The following is a 19441-nucleotide window of genomic DNA, read 5'->3' on the forward strand; positions in this document are numbered from 1 at the left end:
GCTGTAATAACTGGGCAAGTGGTAAGCTTTGGATTAAGCAGCAACTTGGGACTGAAACCAACATAAAGAAAGAAATACTTGCATTTATATAGCACCTTTCACAGCCTCAGAACATCCCAAAGCACACAGCGTTAGGACCTCATTAGCTCATGGCTGAGCTGTAACTCTTTTGAGTACAAACCCGTTTCCATCTTTTTCAGATGAAGTTACATTGTTTCATAGTTTGCCATTGTGAGATTTGAACTCTTGATCTTGGGGTTACAAACCCAGTACCATAACCACTTGGCTATTTAGGCCAAGCTGATGGTTGAGCTGTACGTTACTTGTGCATTAGTTGTGTTTAATTATAGGCAGATGCTGGGCATTAACTGCAGATTTGCTTCTGTTCCTATAAATAGACACTGACTGAAACTGTGGTTATTGGGTTAGGAGGTGCATGCTTCTAATGTGTAACTCTGTAAATAAATGCTTAGAAAAGTGTATAAACGTTGGCTCCAGTTCTATGCTTCACCAACTGGCTTTCTGGAATATAATAGTGAATGCCACATGAGCAGTCCAAAGCAGCTTGTTGGTTGGGGAGGACATGAAATTGAGTGGCTTTTATGCTGAGCAGCCAATTGTGTACCTGGGATGGAGGGGCGGGGGTGGTGGTGGAGGATGGTAGGGGTGAGGATGGGAGTGCCTTCGAGCAAAATGGAATAGGGTGTACACTCAGCTGGAGTGTTCTTGTGTTCCTGAAGGGCTACTGTTGCTTGTTCTGACTCCACAGAAATGAAAGAAAAAATGACCTTGGCCATATTTGAAGCAGCCCACAGGTTAGGCTTCTCCACATTAGGGATAACTGTGGTGTATGTGACACCATTCTGCCGATGAGTCCATGAAAATCATTAATCCTACAAATACCCTGTTGTAAATATTTAAATAAATGAGAGTGCTGGACCCATTCAAAGATTGCATCAGGTGAACCTCTCTGAGATGTTGGATGCAAGCCTTACCTGTACTTGCCAGGATATGGCTGATGAAAATCAACTCCCATTAATCAGGACTAAAACTGGATAATGTTACAAGTTTCTGTTCTAAGAGTAGAACATCTGAGACATTGGAAGTGCATATTAGGACTAACAATATAGTCCCACACTCCCAGAGAGAAATGCATACACTAGGAGCGTGTGGGCCAGATATTTGATGTTTGACTCTCTTCTGAGTTAGTTTGTAGGCTCATGTCCCTTGAGGACTTAAGCAAATAACCTAGGCAGGCGCTTCAGTGAGGTGCTGCATTGTCATAGGTGCCGATTTTCAGATGAGAATTTAACTAAGGCCCTATAGCTGGATGTAATAGATCCTGTGGCGCTACTTAATGAAGAGCAAGGGAGATATCCCAGTGCCCTCGCCAACACTTAATGTTCTGCAAATATTAGCAGAACCAATTCACTGGTCATTTATTCCATTGTCCTTTGGGTGGATATTGCTGCTGCAGTTCCTACATAGAAATAGTGACTGCACTTCAAAAGCAGTTAATTGATTGTGAAGCATTTTGGGACATCCTGAGGATGTGAAAGGTGATATATAAATGCAAGTTTTTGATTTCTTCATTGTAACTCTAGCTCTCTGATACACATTTTAAGAATAGGATCACAGACATTTCTCCAATGGAGATTTCAGATGTGACCATTTCATGGCTGGTTAAGACGTTAAACAGAAGTCCCATTTGCCATCTCAGCTGTTTGTAAACGATCAACAAAAAACAGGAGAGTTCTCCCAAGCTTTTATCTTTCAACCAACACCTAAAATATATACGAACGTATGAGTTAGAAGCAGGAGTAGGCCATTCAGCCCCTCGAGCCTAAAACTAATTATCTGGCCTTTTTATTTCATTGCTCTTTGTGGGATCTTGCTGTGTGAAAAATGGCTGCACGTATCCTACAGTACCACAGGTGTCTACGCTTCAGAAGTACTTCATTGACTTGAAAGCTTGGGATAATGCAATTCAGTCTTACCTTCTTTCTTGTTCTTGCTCTCGTTTCTATCCATTAATTTCTAGGAGTGCTCCATGATAGAAATACAAACTTTTAAATTTACCCCTTAAATTATATCCTGGTCATTTTGGACGCTGTTTAGACTCAAAAAATGTGGTGCAAGGATAAGAAAGACTGCCACATAAGAACCATCATAAATTTACTTCATTAAAAATAAACTACTTACTTCCTAATCTAATGATGAAGTTCAAAATTTCCTTTAAGATGGGAATTACTGACACAGACCGAGGTCTGTCTAGTTTATCTTCCTCCATCCCAGTAGTTGATTCAATCATAATTTTATTCAAATTCTATAACTGTGCAGAAAATTCAACAAATACATTCAGACACAAATAGTTAATTGTCCAATGTTTAGCTGAAATCATTTTGCAACTGGGCCAGTTTTGAAATTCAACCAATAAAAACATTGGTTTTTAATCTTTAAATAGATTATTGATTTCATTTCATGCAGGATTGGGCATTAGGTGGATGAGAGAATGTGTCAATGCCTGCCCTCCTCAACTCTATTTTTAAAAAATGTGACTTGCTCTTCATTTCTAAATAGATCGGCTGGCACAAACTGTAGTATTTATATGACCTTGAGGCACAATGCCCTCAGTCTTCAATATATTCCCAACACCCTGGAGAGGCACCTCAATCAGTGATGAGGGAGGTGGATGAAACGTGGAAGGATTCGGTATGATATTTTGGGAGAAAAGCAAAATATTTGTGAATGCTGGAAATCTGAAGTAGAAAGTGCTGGAAATACTCAGCAGATCAGGTAGATGCTGAGGAGTCACTTTTGACTGGAAACTTTAACTCTGTTTCTCTCTCCGCAGATGCTGCCAGACCTGCTGAGTATTTCTAGCATTTTCTGTTTTTATTTCAGATTTCCAGCATCCTCAGTATTTCACTTTTATTTTAGAGCTTAATTCACTGCCACTTCTGGGAATGCCTACCTTGAAGAAGTCTTGTTCTCTCTGATGGGATTGCCGTTCACCTGTTTTACTTTGTTCACTTTCATTGCTTTCCATTTCCCTCCTGGTGCTTGTTTACCAAAACTGCTTTCACAGCCACATTTCCTTCCTCAGCAACTGTCTCCAGCTCTGACATATTCCACCTGGATTCCAACTGAAGTTCCATCCTTCATGTTTTGAATCCACCTGAGATCCACACTCAGTGCCATGCACTGCCACATGTACACGCTCGACCTGTCTCTCTCTCTCTCTCTCTCTCTCCAGCAACACCAAGTCACCCTGTCTCAAAGCTGTCCTTGTCCCCAGTTTTATTTTGACCTTCATCTCACCCATGATATTTTGGGACTGAGTTTTAGTACCTGGGTTACTGTTTCAGCTCCAAGACCAATTGTGAAAACGAAGTAGAGTTTTACTGTTTTGAATTTGGTGGTTAGGTGGAATTTGTTTTAACTTCAAATGTCCTCCTCCCATAGACAGTGGGCAGCCTGATAGGCACCATATGGTCTGTGGGAAGCTGCAGCCCATGGACTTTATGTTCCTCCTTACCAATTTAAGTGATTATAGTAAACGTTCATAAGCAATAGTACAACATGGCTTAGAAAGTGCTAACATAGATAACTGTTTTGTCCCTGTTCATGCCTACTCCTGTTCCATAAATTAGATTCAAGTAAATTTGTGAAATAAAATCCTGGAGTTTTGCTTGTTAAGGCCTTCTTGAAGGTTAGTCTGGTGTCAAAGTACAAAGCATAGGAAGATTTCAAAGGTTAACCCCAGCTGTGTACACCATGTCAAATGTGGCCTCTAATTAACACTTTGTGAAGCTGAGGAGAGCAAAATCAGATTGTATAGGAGGAGGTTTTAAAGTTGGGCAGTTCTAAATTATACACTGTTAGGTTTGCATCGTATATACTGCCAGTGGGAATGGTCAGAATAATGTGCCTTCACAGAACCCCAGCAATTAAGCTGGGTGAGTATTTAACATACAGCAGAATTTTCTGCTTGTTGGGTGGGCGCGTGCCTGACCCGAATGAGTGTAAAATGATGCGTGATGACATCGGGCGAATGTCCCGACGCCATGGTGCACTTGCACGATACTTCAGTGGATGGGTGTGCGTGGGAGTTGGCAGTGCACCCGCCGACAATTAACAGGCCTATTAAGGCCATTAAAGTTCCAATTAAATGTAATTTTTTGCTGCCCGTCCAACCTTACGGTTAGCCGGTAGACAAAAAGACCAAGCGGTCTTTGCATTTTTTAGGAAACCTCGTCTCCGGGCGGGATAAGTCTGTACCAGCTCATTGAAAGGGCCGACCAATCAGTCCCACCTCTTTCCTATAATCCTGCAAATATTTCCTTCTCCAAGTAAATACCCAATTCCCTTTCAAAAATCATTATTAAATCTGCTTCCACCACCCTTTCAGATGATGAATTCTAGACCATAATAACACTCTACCAAAATATTTCTCCCCATTTTCCCTCTTGGTTCTTTTGCTAATTATCTTAAATCCGTGGCCTCTGTTTACTGACATACTCAAGAGTGGAAATAGCTTTTCCATATTTATTCCTTCAAATCCCCAGATAATTTTGAAGTGCTGTGAGAACATTCTGATTTCAGCAGAGCCATGTTCCGATGAAAAGTTAGACCTAAAGTGTCAACAATTTTTCCTTTCTCTGCAGATGCTCCCTGACTCTACTTGAGTCTTTCCTGCATTTTTTGTTTATTTTTGAGATTTACAGCATTTGCAGTATTTTGGGGTTCTTTTTGAGTACTTACTGGAGTTTTGGGTGCGTATAGATGGGGCAGGCTTCTCTTTTCTTTTTTGTATTTTATTTGGGAAGGGCAACGAGAAAAGAGTAATAAATGTATCCTTGCTCATATCCACAGAATAAATTTAAAACCTGCAGACATCTCCACTAAAACATGGTTTCTCTTCTTATTCGCTCAGCTCTATGTTCAAGCCTGGCGTCCGGAGAATCTGTCTCTGCTGATCACAAAGGACTCGTACCCAAACCATCCGCTGAAGCTGCAGGGTGTCAATCGTAGGGCATCCTACCAACAGTACCAGCCTGTGGTCATGCTGGAACAAGCCTACACACTGCGCTGGAATGGCAGAACGCCTGAGCAGATTGTCCTCTACCCGATCAATTTTAACAGGTAACTTAACTGGGACTATGGATTTGTTTCGTGGTCTTAGGCAGTGTTCACTGTCCAAAGTTTCAGATGTAGGATTGAGTGAAATTTGCAAGGGTCCCCTACCAGAATGGAGCTCAATTGAGATGCCGATGGGAGAATAGGCAACAGGAGTCATCTGGCTCCACTCACAGCGCTCCCAATTAGATTTCAACTGCAACAAAATTTTGTTTAAACTTCTTAAAAGTTCCCGTCTGAAGAAGCATGTTGCTGCAGTGGACGAGTTAATCATTCAAGGCTATGGGCCAAGTGCTGGTAAATGGGATTAGGTAGGTATGTCAGGTGTTTCTCACGTGTCGGTGGGCCTCTTCTGCACATGTGTGATTCTATGATTCATAACATTCAAGGAATAGTCAGTGGGAAAGTAAAACCCGTTGAGAAAGCAGAACATTATCAAACCAACCAGTGAGCTATTGAGATTGATGAGGTCTCAGGCTGCAACAGCTGAAATCTGGGTCAGGCTCAAGATAAGGATGCTGAAATTGGCCTCAGTACCCTGAGTTAGGGGTGATCTATTTCACCAGGGTTTGGATTTCAGATTTCTGTCGAGATTCTGGCAAGAAGTGGGTCTGTTGGGGTAAAGGCTTTAGCCCTCACTGCCTGGACAGAGCATGGAGAGGGAAGTCAGGTAGGGGAGCCTGGAGGCCAGGGAGGGAGCGTTGGTCATTGCGCCCTGTGTATTACTCCTTCCATCTCAACAAATGGGAAATAACTTAGATAGGACAGGGGCACACGATGCTCTCCACTCCATTTTCCTCTCTCTGTTCCTCCCAGATTATGCACAACACCTAGGGGTTTGCAATGAAAATCTACCCTAGCCAGCCCCAATCTGATGTCAGCAGGTTCAGGTTTGATTGTGGCACCCCCTCACCTACCAATAGTTGGCATCTGGGTGCTTGTGAAGAATAGTCATCTTGTCTAAGCTCAGCAAGCACTGGAAATGCATTGCGGCTCTGTGCATCCCCACTCCCATTGCTCCACCAATGGCAGCCATGAGTAGACACTAATCTCTGGAGTCCCCTCCCAAAACAACAACATGCAATTGCATAATGTCTTTAATGGAATAAATGGCTCTTCACTGGTGTATTATTGAACAAAATTTGATAGCCTGCTTGTTGGGGAAGATTTTAACATTTCAGTATGGTTTTCATATTTCCAGCAGCCGTAGCTTTTTTTAAGCCTGTTATTTGTTATAGTGACTATTTGCATTTATTAGTGTAACAAGAAAGGCTTAGAGGAGAAAAAGGGAAAATTAGGTGTGGGTTGACTTGGTGAAGGAACAGAGCCAGAAACTTGCTTTGCAAGGTTAGTCAGACCCCATTGGGTGATGTGTGTGTGGAGAGGTCAGAGCTGGTTCATTCACTGAGGGTACAAAACAGAAATAGTGCTGCCCGAGAATTCTGGCTGTTTGTAATACATCTGCAGAATTTAACTTGTTCCAGTAACATACACCTTTGTGGAAACCTGATTTGAGGCTGAGGTGGGTTGTCGCTCAGATTCAACAGATGCAAATAGCAGCTTGAAGTTGGGTGTTATCTGTTAGCCATGACTCTGTACTGGCACTCGAACCTCTGATCCTGAAAGTTGTAGGTTTAAGTCTCACCCCAGAGCACATGTTCTAGGCTGATACTTTAGTGCAGTACCGAGTGCTGCATTGTCAGTGGTGGTGTCTGTCAAAAAACGACACTCCACTTGCTTTCTCAGTGGGACATTAAAGATGTTTCAAAGCGGCAAGTTCTGACAAATATTAATCCATCAACCAACTCCACATGAGACAAATTCTCTGATGATTCTCACATTGCTGTCTTGTGGGATCTTGCTGTGTGAAAATTTCTTATCGAGTTTCTTCACGTTACTGCACTGGCTATAAAGTGTGAACGACTTAAAGTCACTAAGGTAAAAAGCATGACGTTTTTTATCTAATTAAATAACATTGAGGCCTGGACTTTCTTCCCAAGTAATACCTGTTTTTTGGGTCACTTCTGAGTCGGATAAGAGAGGGAAATGAGGAAAAGAGATTTTCTTCTATAAAAACAGCAATGTAAATTTTATCCCATTCTTCCTCCGACATTGCAGCTCCTCACCATGCAGTTACAAGTAAATGACTCTCTGTGGCTTCTTCCAGATTAACATTAAATCATTCCAGCAGTGAGGAAGGACATTCGATCTACCAAGCCAATGCCAGATTTAACCACTCGCTTAATAAAAAAATAATTTTTCCTCATGTCACCGTTGGTTCTTTATCCAATCACTTTAAATTGGTGCCCTCTGGCTCTTGAGCTATAGCCAATGGAAACAGTTTCTTTCTATCCAGTCTGTCTGGTCTCCTCAGGATTTTGAATACCTCTATCAAATCTCCTCTCAAACTTATAGAAAAAGAACAGCCCCAGCTTCTCCAATCTATCTATGCAACTGAACTCTCTCATTCCCTGCAACCATTCTCATAAATCTTTCTGGCACCATCTAAGCTTTCAGATCCTTCCTAAAATGTTGTGTACAGAATTGGATACAGTACTCCAGTTGCGGCCAAACCAGTGTTTTATAGAGATTCATCATAACTCTGTGCCTCTACTTATAAAGCCTAGGATTTTGTATACCTTTTTAACAACTTTCTTAACCTACCCTGCTGCCTTCAATAATTTGTGCATATATACACCCAGGTCTGTCTATTCCTGCACCCCCTTTAGAATTGTATCCTTTCCTTTATATTACCTCTCCTGGTTCTTCCTACCAAAATGTATAATTTCACACTTCTTTGCATTAAATTTCATCTGCCACATGTCTCTCTTTCCCACCAGCCCGTCAATGTTCTCTTGAAGTCTATCACCATATTCCTCACAGTTCACAATACTGTCAAGTTTTGTGTTATCTGCAAAGTTTGAACTTGTGCCCAGTGCACTCAAGTCTAGGCCATTAGTATAGATCAAGAAGAGCAGTGGTTCTTGTATTGGTCCCTGAGAAACCCACTACATAATGGTCCTCCAGTCCAAAAAACAACCGTTCACCACTACTCCCTGTTTCCTATCAGTCCGTCAACTTTGTGTCCTTGCTGTCACTGTCTCCTTTGATTCCATGGGTTTCAACTTTGCTGGCAAGCCTAATATGTGACACTTATTCAAAGGCCTTTTGGAAATCCATGCACACCACATCAACTGCATTACCCCTATCAACCCTCCCTGTTACCTCATCAAAAAACTCAATCAAGTTATTTAAACATGATTTGCCTTTAACAAATCAGTGCTGGCCTTCCATAATTAATCCACATTTATCCAAGTGACTGTTAATTTTGTCCGGATTAACCTTCCTAAAAGCTTTCCTGCTAATTAGGTTAAACTGACTGACCTGTAGTTGTTAGGTTTATCCTTATGCCCTTTTTTGAACAAGAGCATGACATTTACAATTCTCCAGTCCTCTGGCACCACCCCTGTATCTAAGGAGGATTGGAAAATTATGGCCAGTGCCTCCGCAATTTTCATCCTTACTTCACTACACATCATCGGATTCATCCCATCCCGTTCTGGTGACTCATTGACTTTTAAGTACAACCAGGACTTTTATCTTTAACATTTTTTAGACCACCCAGTATCTCAAGTAACTACCTCTTTCACAATGACTTTGGCAGCATCTTCTTTCTTGGTAAAGACAGAAGCAAGGGAATCACTTGGTACCTCAGCCATGCCCTCTGCCTCCATGCAGAGATTCTCTTTTTGGTCTCTGATCGGCTATTATCATCTTCTTTTATATACCTTTTGAAGATATTTGGATTCCTTTTTATATTAGCTGCCAGTCTCTTCTCATTCTCTCTTTGCTTCTCTTATTTCCTTTTTCACTCCCCCTCTGAACTTTCTATATTCAGCTTGGCCCTCACTTGTATTTTCAACCTGATATTTGTTGTTTTTTTTTGCTTCATCTTACTCTCTATTTCTTTTGTTAACCAGGGAGCTCTGGCTTTGCTTTCCTACCTTTCCCCCTCATGGGAATGTACATAGATGGAAATCAAACCACCTCCTCTTTAAGGGTAGCCTTTTCTTCCATTGCAATTTTGCCTGTCAATACTTGGTTCCAATTTATCTGGGACAGAACTGTTTTCAACCCTTTGAAACTGGTCCTCCTGCAATTAAGACATTTTTACTCTAGATTGCTCCTTGTCCTTCTCCTTCTCTAAACTAAACCTTATAATATTATGATCACTGTTCCCTAAATGATTCCCTTTCTAACACTTGAAACACTTGACACAACTCATTCCCTGGACCAGGACACAATGCCTCCTTCCTTATTGGGCTGTAAACACACATTGACCTGGAAAATTCTCCTGAACAAACTCCAGAAGAAATAGGAGCATGAGTAGACCATACAGTCCCTTGAGACTGCTCCGCCATTCAATATGATCATCTTCTTCCTCAACTCCATTTTCTAGCCAATTCTCCATATTCCTTGAATCCTTGAGTGACCAAAAATCTTTCTATCTCAGTTTTAAATATATTCAATGATGGAGCATCCACAAACCTTCTAGGAAATGGAGTTCCAAAGATTCACAGCCCTTTGAGTGAAAAGGTTTCCCCTCATCTCAGGCCTAAATGATTGGACCTTATCCTGAGACTGTGCCCGTATGTTTTAGCTTCTCCAGTCAGAGAAACAACCTCTGTGTCTCCCCTGTCCAGCCCCTTCGGAATCGTTTTTGTTTCAATGAGGTCACCTCTCATTCTTCTGAACTCCAGAGAGTATAGGCCCAATTATTGGCCTTTCATCATGGGCCAATCACTATTTGGTGGGCTATAAAATATACCTTAGGAACGTAATGACACCTGTATTGTTTCTTAACTCTAACCAAGTAGAGCCTGTCCTTGCGCAGTCCTCTCTTTTCTTTCCTTTCCGATCTTCCCTGAATACCTTGTATCCAGGCATATTAGCATTCAGTCCTGCCCTTTTTTGAACCAGGTCTCCATCATAGCCATAATATCAAATGGCTATCTACGCCTGCAGCTCGTCAACTTTATTTACCATACTTTGTGCATTTATATATGTGCATAATAAACCTAATTTAGGCCTTTATTGTATTCCATCCTACTCTGATCCCACCTAATACCTCACTCTCTTAACCCTGTGTTGTTTCTCCAAATCCTATGTGCAGCTTGTTTCTCCATTCTAATGCTACATCCTGGTTCCCATTCCCTTACCAATTTAGTTTAAACCTTCCCCAACAGCACTAGCAAACCACCCTGCAAGGACATTGAATGGCTTTGTTGACCCATCTGGCCTGTTCAGGTCCCACCAAACCCAGAACGAACCCCAATGTCACAGGAATCCCTCGTGCACCAACTCTTCAGTGACCCATTCATCTGCTCTACCCTGCTATCTCCAAACTTACGAGTGTGTTGCATCAGGAGTAATCTAGAAATTACTTCCTTTGAGGTCCTTCTTGCTAGCTTCCTTCATAGCTCCCTAAAACCTACCTGCAGAACCTCATTCCTCTTTCATTGGTGCCAATGTGAATGGATCATGACCTTTGGCTGTGCACCCTCCCTCTTCAGAGTGGTCCTCAGCTGCTCAGTGACATCTTTGACCCTGACACCAGTGAGGCAGCATACTATCTTGAAATCACATTTGCGGCCACTGAAACACCTGTCTGTTCACCTAACTATAGAAACCCATATCACTATTGCTTTCTCACTCTTATTTCTGTCCCCATCCCCCTGTACAACTGAGCCACCTGTGGTACCATTGACTTGATTCTCGCTACTTAGAGAATCCATCACTTTCACCAGCATTCAACTGGAGAGTCAGATGCACTTGGGTCTCCTGCACTACCTATCTGCTCCTGCCTAACTGCCTGACAATCAGTCATTCCCTCTCTGCCTGCACACCCTCTAGAAACATGCTAGCCACATAACTATTAGCCACGTGGATGCAGCACAGTGACACCAACTGCTGATCAAGCCCTGAAACCTGGAATCTGAGCTCGTCCAGCTGACGATACTTCCTGCACATGGGACACGAGTTGTTCAGGACACAAGGAGCTCCTGGAATTCCATGTGGAACAGGATGCGTATTCTATAGGCCCTGCCATGCCTCGATTTGTTGAACAGTTAATTAAATTAGGAGGAATATACTTAAAGTTAAGACTTATGCACTCACTGACTATTTGCCATTCAGCTTCCCTTGTGCTGATGTCACTTCATTTTATAGGTGGGTCAACTTAAATGCCTTACTCAACTCTTGTTACCTCTATGAGCAGGATTTTCCGTTTGTTGGGCTGGCCCGGAAGCGGCCGGGAAACAGTCCGCCACCCGCGATCGGCCCCTGACTGCGATTTCACACTGGCTGGCTCATAAACGGCCATCCAGCATAAAAGGTGCGCTGAGAAACTCAGCACTGCCGGGACAGGGGTGGGAGGAGAGCGAGCACTTAACCGTGCCCACGCATGAGGGAGTGTGCACTGCAAGCTCTCCGAAGGCAGGGAACTGAAGAATTGTGCTTACAAAAATAAACATCTTAAAGATGATAGAAACATGTCCCCACAAGTGACTCAGCCGCATGAACAGGGGACATGTTAAAAATGATGTTTACATTTTTTTATTTTTCTTCCAGTTACTGATAGAACCCTCATCCCGCCTGTGGATGAGGTTTCGCAAAAAATGCAAAGGCCGCTTGGCTGATTCGCCCGCAGCAAAACTTAGATATAATTAATTTATTAAGGGCCTTAATAGGCCTCTTAATTGTCGGCGGGTGCGCTGCCCACCCTCGTGCGTGACTGCTAACACTGAGAGTGAGCGATGACATTGTGATGTTCGCCCAACGATGATGTTGTGACTTCATCATGTGTGATTTTGCGCCCGACTGGGTTGGGTGCGTGCCTGCCGCGGGACATAAAATCCTGCCCCATGTCTCAGATGTTAATTTAATAAAAACTTAGGAACCCTTTAATGTTATTAACCCCTTTTATTTAACTTTATCTTCATTCCCCACTTCTGATTGACTAAACACCGTTCATAATTATGATTAATTCTATAATATACAATATTATAAATTAAACTATGCACTTTATCAAATTGGTTTAGTTTTAGGCTAACTAATTGATATAGGTGACTTAATTAGTTGATTAAATTAAATTAAACTCAATGTTTGCCTGTTGTGACCCCCGCCCCACCCCACCACCACTCGGCCTCCTTGTGCTGTGAAGTCACTGTTCCCAGCCGCTCACTGACGATAGAGAGACAGAGAGAGAGAGAGATTCACAAACCAATGTTGGCTTAATTTGTAATCTCACTCTGCTCCCAGCCTCAGTCTTTTCATTCCTGCAGGAATTCTGCATTCCTCTAACTCTGGCCTTCTCTACATCTTCCTCTGGAATTCCCTCTCTAAGCCCCCCTGCCTCTCTACCTCACTTTTCTCCTTTAAGGTTCCCCCTAAAACCTGTTTGATCAAGCCTTTGGTCACCTACCCTACCAGTGCCTTCTTTGGCTCAGTGCCAATTTTTCCCTGCCAACGTTTCAGTGAAGCACCTTAGAAAATTTTATTGCACTAAAGGCACTATATAAATGCAAGTTGTTGCAGGATTTCCCTCCATTTCTGCTGATGATCTGCCTCCTGGGAAGAAAGAACTCAGGATCTCATAGCGTCCACCTGGTATTGGTGGCACTCTACAGCATTGACAAGTTAAAGACACTCATTTCGAGGACTCTGAACAGAGAAGACTGCAGAACTCCATGAGGGAGATTACTCCCTCAGATTCAGCAGCTAGAACAATTGGCGGCCTGCCTCTTTGAGCTGCCGCTGTGTGTCTGCTGCTAGAGTTAGACTTGGTTTCCATCACATTTGGAGGTGAGCTCCCACAGAGGATCCCACCCAGAATACAAAATTAATATGGGATCAGGGTAACGGGAGGTGGAGTCCCAGTTGGCTTGGTAAGGTGGTTGGAAGTCCTGTTTGGCCTGTCCAAGGCTATTTCTGGCCTGGCCCCCACTGAGGATGAAAATCCAAGTCTCAAAATTTCAGCCTCATAGAGGGTTTAGATTCTCTCTAACATATGGTAATGTTTTTGTGTGTAAAATTTAACCACACTCTTTTATTTTGTACATGTCATAAGGGACTTTGTGGGGAGACGAGAGTTGGTATTCTCCTTAGAGCAGAGGAGGTTAATGGGAGATTTAATGATGTGTCGACAATTATGAGGGGTTTTGATACAGTATATAAAGAGACATCACTTCCACTGTCAGGAGGATCAGTAAGCAGAAGACACAGATCATTGGCAGAGAGCACGAGAACAGTTCTATTTACATAAAGTCTTTATGATGTGGAACATATTGCCTGAAAGAGTGGAGGAAACAAATTCAGTAGTCACATTCAAAAGGGAATTGAATAAATATTTGAAAAGGAAGAAGTTACATAGGCCCAATGGGCTGAAAGGCCTTGCTCTGTGCTCACTGATTGGATTATTTTCTAAACCTGTTGGCTTCACAACTGATTTGCTTGAAGGATCCATGGTGTTAAAAAGGTTTCTTAATGTCGGAATTGTGGATGTCACAAAACACAGCGAATGGGATTTTGCTAATTAATTTGCACAAACTTCACCCATTCTGGCCATTCTTCCAATTCCCCCCCTCCCCAGACTAGTGAGGGGTCTAAACCCAACCTTCGGCATCAGCCTTACAGAGATCGTCGCCTACTGCTTTCTTATCTCCAGCTTAGCATTGCTAGGGTCAGTGTGAGTGACTTTCTCATTCCCTAAGGTTGGTCGCCTTCATGTTGCTCAGTTAACTGGTTTTTATTTACTTATTCACGGAACGTGGGCATCGCTGGCTAGTCCAGGATTTATTGCCCATCCCTAATTGCCCTTGAGAAGGCTATAGCGAGCCGCCTTCTTGAACCGCTGTAGTCCATGTGTTGGAGGAACAAACACAGTGCTGTTAGAAAGGCATTTGACCCAACAACAGTGAAGAAATGGCAATATTGTTCCAAGTCAGGATGGTGTGTGGTTTGGAGGGGAACTTGTGGCATTCTCATGCATCTGCTGCCTTGTCCTTCAAGATTGTAGAGGTCACTAGTTTGGAAGATGCTGTTGAAGGAGCCTTGGTGAGTTGCTGCAGTGCACCTTGTATATGGTACACACTGCAGCTACTGTTCCTCAGTGGTAGAGGGAGTGAATGTTTTAAGGTGGTGGATGGGGTGCTGATAGAGCAGGCTGTTCATGCTATGGGAAGATTGTGTAAATACAAACAATTCGCTACAACCAAGAGTACAACAGTGGAATCACTGACCTCAATATCAGTTCAGTTTGAAAGGGTTAAAAGGGCTTGTGCGCTGAGGCTTGTGTACTTAGGAATGTCATAGCTGAATATAGCACAAGATCTGATACAGGCTGGGACAAGTTGAAAAATAAGTCATGGATTGGCAATAGGGTTCCAAATTCTGAGTCACTGCCAAGCAAACAAATTGAAGTAAATGTTGTGAAGGGAGTTTGGTGTACCATAAGTAAAGAGAAGCACACACCTTTAGTTCTCATTTAGAAAGCTGGATGTAGTTTAAGAAATAGTTTCTGTGTTCTGGGTATTATGTTGTCTGAAAGTTATGCCCTCTCCCCTTCTTGGTGTGTTCACTTTCCATTTAGTGGTAGAGTAGAACAATTTAGGCCTTAAACTGAGGCACATCTCAAAGGAATAAAGAAAGAACTTGATTTCTATATTGCTTTTCATGACCTCAGGATGACTCAAAGTACTTTGCAGGTTATTACATTCTTTTGAAGTCAGTTCGCTGTTAGAATGTAGGAAGTGAGCACAGCATGGTCCCACAAATTGCAAGGAGGTAAATGACCAGGCAACGTGCTTAAGTGATGCTGCTTGAGGAATATCGGAACCCCCTGCTCTTGGAAATAGTGCCTTGAGAATTTTTACACTCACCTGAAATGACACTCGAGGCCTTGGTTTAACATCTCCTCTGAAAGGCAACACCTTCCACAATGCAATGCATACACAGTATTACACTGGAATGTCAGCCCCCTGGAGTAGCTCTTGAACCCACAGCCTTCTACTCAGAAGCGTTAGCCCTATTGCTGAGCCACAGCTGACAGCTAATTTGGAGTAAACTGACTGAAGTGAAGTGAAGTGTGTTACGACCTACCCCCGGGTGAGGTTCCCTAAAGTTGTTGACCCAAGTGTTTGTCACCATCTGGCTGGGACTCCCCCAAATTGTTACGCTCCGGGTGAGGAGGGATGAACTGGCCCCCTGTCTTTATTCAGCACTGCACCCCCGCCCCCCAACCCCCGTGTTGGTCACAATAAGATTTAATCTAAGAAGGACCCCTTTTCGCAGATACCTTTTTCCCAGACCTAATCATTCTGGCTTTCAAGGAGTCAATTTGATCAGACTTTCTTGAGTTAAAGGTCAGATTAAGTTTATTAACTACTAAAGGCGAGAAAGGATACACATATGCGTATACAGTCACACAGGTTAAAAGTAAGAATTTAGCTTGAAGTAAGTGAATATAAAAAAGTTATACGGAACAGCTCTTGACTTGTGGGGAATAGGTGACTGAGTGTTGCGGCCATTGAGATTCAAGATTCCAGTAGAATTGACTCCAGTAGACAAATAGTCAGATTCGAGGTTCCAGTAGAGTTGACTCCAGTAGATGAATAGTCAGTTTCAAGGTTCCAGTAGAGTTGATTTTGTTTGAGAGGGAGAGAGATCGGGATACCTGCAAAATGACGATTTGCAAGGGGACTGCGTGTGGCTGTTACTTCTGAGTCAAACTTCCAGTACTTGCTTTCTCTCAGAACACCCACCAACAGACAGACACTGGGGCAGCTTTTCAGCTCACTTTTAACCCCTTCTTTGTATATTCCAAGTGGGAAGCGAATTCACATCTGTCTGGACTTTGCCCACAGGATTTCTTGATGAGATGATGCTTATCTTCCATTATGTCCCCTTGTCTCTACCAGAGAGAGGAATTAGTTTCTGGACATCTTTAGAAGTACCTTGTCTGGCAACAGGGTGGGGCTCCATTACCTCTTAGGGAGTCTAGCCAGTGGCTTATGTGCATTTTAAAAACTCAGGTCTCATATTTTAAACTCCAATATTTCCGGACGCAATTCAGTGTTTTTCCTTCGTTACTGTGACAAGTGAGACTCAATGTTCCACACTGGACCCTGGCTTTGAAGTCAGGTTGCAGTTACACAATAATAACAATTAAACCATTCCTTAATGCTTGAGTTATAGAGTAAACCAACTTGGACTTCTTCATGCTTAGTGCCAATCAAGTTTGTTTGCAGTTTTGCTGAATTTGTGGCTCATAATAGTAAATGTCAATGATTGGAAGTATTTAAGTTGATGAATTGTTAAATGTATTTCATCTTTTAATTTAAAGTAATCACTAACAGAAGTCAAATAAAATATGAGAGCAGTACTGTGGAATTGCAGAGTTTTTTCTTTAGACTGGTTCTAAAGAAAACAATGAATTTGAGCAGGGCTGTGTAGATATACTGTTGCAGCAAGTATTCTAGGAGTGCAGAATATTTTTCCCAGTCCTTGCAGAAAAGGGAGTTGGATAATTGCTTGGAAATGGCTGATGTTAAGTGGCATGGAGAGCAAGTAGAAGAATAGGAATAGATTAGGTGGTTTTATGTAGAGCAAAACACATGATGGGCCAAATAGCTTGATTCTGTGTTGAAACATTATGATTCAATGATTTTTTTTTCTCTGGCAACCAAATCAAGATGCAGCACTCCCAGTTCTGATGCAGCTCAATTTAGCTCCAAGGTAAAGTGTGTTTACGCTGAGCTAACATAGTGCCTTAGCAATAACCTCAAGTGCACTTCCCTCCTGCCACTTGTAACATTCCCATTTCCCACAGCAGCCATCCTTGTGGCTGTTTTGAATAAAGCTGCTAATTTAGTCCCCATTATTGTTGAATTATAGGCAATTTGGCACTCTGCAATCATCATACCCTCTAGGAACTGCATTTGAAATAGACTAAACGCATTTCAATTAGTACCTTGTGTCATTCTGGCAGTTTCCAGCCAATATGAAAACAGGTCCCAAAGGTAACCAGGCAATTCAAAATCATTATGTCACTAAATCTCCATAACTTTTGTCTAGCAAATAAGATTAATATTTGGATGGGAAGTGAAATGGCCACTCAATACACAGTAGCAAAGTATAGGCCTGAAAGTTGTGTGAGAATTTGGTGAGCAGATGTCTGACCGCCATCAGCTACTTCACAACATTTGCAGATTTAATTCCTTTATCTCAGCTGTTTTCAAGTAGCCAGTGATTTGGTGAATCTGCACATAGAGAGACAAAGTGATTGCTATAAGAGCGTACAGTACTTGCTGGGACATGAGCTGTCACCTACGGGCCTGCAGCAAGCAATAGCAGCAAGCCAGCAGTCAGGAGGGAAAATTGAAGGATGCGGGAAAGGAAATATTTTGGTCTGGTCTAGTTTGGTCCCTTGTGCTGTGGGGCAGCTGGTCTTTTTCTAGGCTTAAGTAGCCTGTGTTTCTTTGTGCTGCTAGTTGCATTATCATGCTTGTATAATTACTTCTGCACTTAATTTTAATTGGTACTTCAGTAAACTGAGAAAGAGGATCTTTCAGATCGGAGTCTGATTTCTTAAAAGCTACTTGAGTCTGTATATGTTTGGAGGGGGAGGGCACAGTCGCTTATATGCATGATGTGCCAAAGGTACTGTAAAGTCGGTGTCTTTTATCTGTCTTTGACTGAATGGAGCTTGAACATTCACAAATCATTCTTGTCATTTATAACCACAGTTTATGTGGAATGTGCTTTTTCTTTATGGAATTCAGATACTGCTGGCAGATAAAAGAAGTGGCAAAGCTTTCATTTATTGTGCTCCTTCAAAACTCTATACATCAGAGTTGAGACGTTGCAGTAGATTTTGGAAGTTATGAGTGATAACCAGTGTATAAGTCATGCAAGCAAACTTCTGACGACTTCATTTTTATTATATTTAAAACCATAAAATATTTTTAATCACTAATTACAAAGTGCAATCTTTGCCTCATTACTATGCCACATTCTCACAGAATCAATGCAATTTATATAAACCAAGCAGGAGTCTAGTGATGTACACTCAATTCTAATTATAAGTAATTGTGGAAAGGTTAAAGAGCCTAATTCACATAAAAGTAAAATAATTTCTGCATACGGATGTCAGCTTGGGCTCAATGGTAGCACCCCCACACCTGAGGTCATAGGTCATGTGTTTAAGTCCCATTCCAGGGATTTCATCATATAGAGGTCATATTGTAATACTGAGTGAGTGCTGCATTGTCAGAGGAGCCCACTTTTGGATGAGATGCCCTTTTGTCTTGGATGGATGTAAAAGATCCAGTTGCACTTTTCTCAGAGGAGCAAGAGAGGACGTAGACAGGCTGGCAGAGTGGGCAGATTTTAATTTAACGTAGAGAAGTGTGAAGTGATACATTTTGGCAGCAAAACTGGGAGGAAGCAATAGAAAATAAAGGATACAACTCTAAAGTAGGTGCACGAACAGAGAGACCTGGGGATATATGTGCATAAATCATCGAAGGTGACAGGGTGGGTGAAGAAAATGGTTTAAAAGGCATACGGATTCCTAGGCTTTATAAATAGAGGCATAGAGTACAAAAGCAAGGAAGTTATGATGAACCTTTGTAAAACATTAATTCGGCCTCAACTGGAATATTGTGTCCAATTCTGGGCACCACACTTCAGGAAGGATATGAAGGCTCTAGAGAGATTTATGAGAATGGTTTCAGGGATGAGGCACTTCAGTTACATAGATTAGAGAAGCTGAGGTTGTTCCCCTTAGAGAAGAGAAGGTTGAGAGGAGATTCGATAGAGGTATTCAAAATCATGAGGAGTCTTAACAGATTAGATAGAGAGACCGTTCCCATTGGTGGAAGGGTCGAGAACCAGAGGACACCGATATAAGGTGAATGCCAAAAGAGACAGTGGTGACATGAGGAAAATCATTTTATGCAGCAAGTGGTTAGGATCTGGAATGCACTTCTGGAGAGAAAGGAAGACAGAGATTCTATTGTGGCTTTCAAAAAGGAATTGGATAAGCACTTGAAGAGAAGAAAATTGCAGAGATTTGTGATAAAGGCAGAGAAGTGGGATTAGCTGATTTGCTTTTGCAGAGGGCCAGCACGTGCCAAATGACCTTCTCCCTTACTGTAACAATTCTGCGATTCTACAGAGCAGCCAAGTTTTGGAAATTCTGCTGAGCTCCAGACATATGAAATTGTGAGGTATTTTCTGCAAA

The 19441-nt window shown here is 42.2% G+C and overlaps 1 protein-coding gene across 3 annotated transcripts in view; it reads left to right on the top strand.

The window, feature by feature from the left end:
* Positions 1 to 19441, top strand: part of LOC121269880 (cell migration inducing hyaluronidase 1) — a 254333-nt gene that overhangs the window by 64872 nt on the left and 170020 nt on the right. The window contains exon 18 of one of the 3 annotated variants that reach the window (XM_041174947.1): positions 4937 to 5145. The exons of the other annotated variants lie outside the window; for them this stretch is intronic. Within the exon in view, the coding sequence (XP_041030881.1) occupies positions 4937 to 5145 (209 nt within the window). The remainder of the gene's footprint in view (positions 1 to 4936; positions 5146 to 19441) is intronic. 3 annotated transcript variants of the gene reach the window in all.

This window comes from Carcharodon carcharias, chromosome 26 (assembly GCF_017639515.1).
Source record: "Carcharodon carcharias isolate sCarCar2 chromosome 26, sCarCar2.pri, whole genome shotgun sequence".
Classification (NCBI taxonomy): Eukaryota; Metazoa; Chordata; class Chondrichthyes; order Lamniformes; family Lamnidae; genus Carcharodon; species Carcharodon carcharias.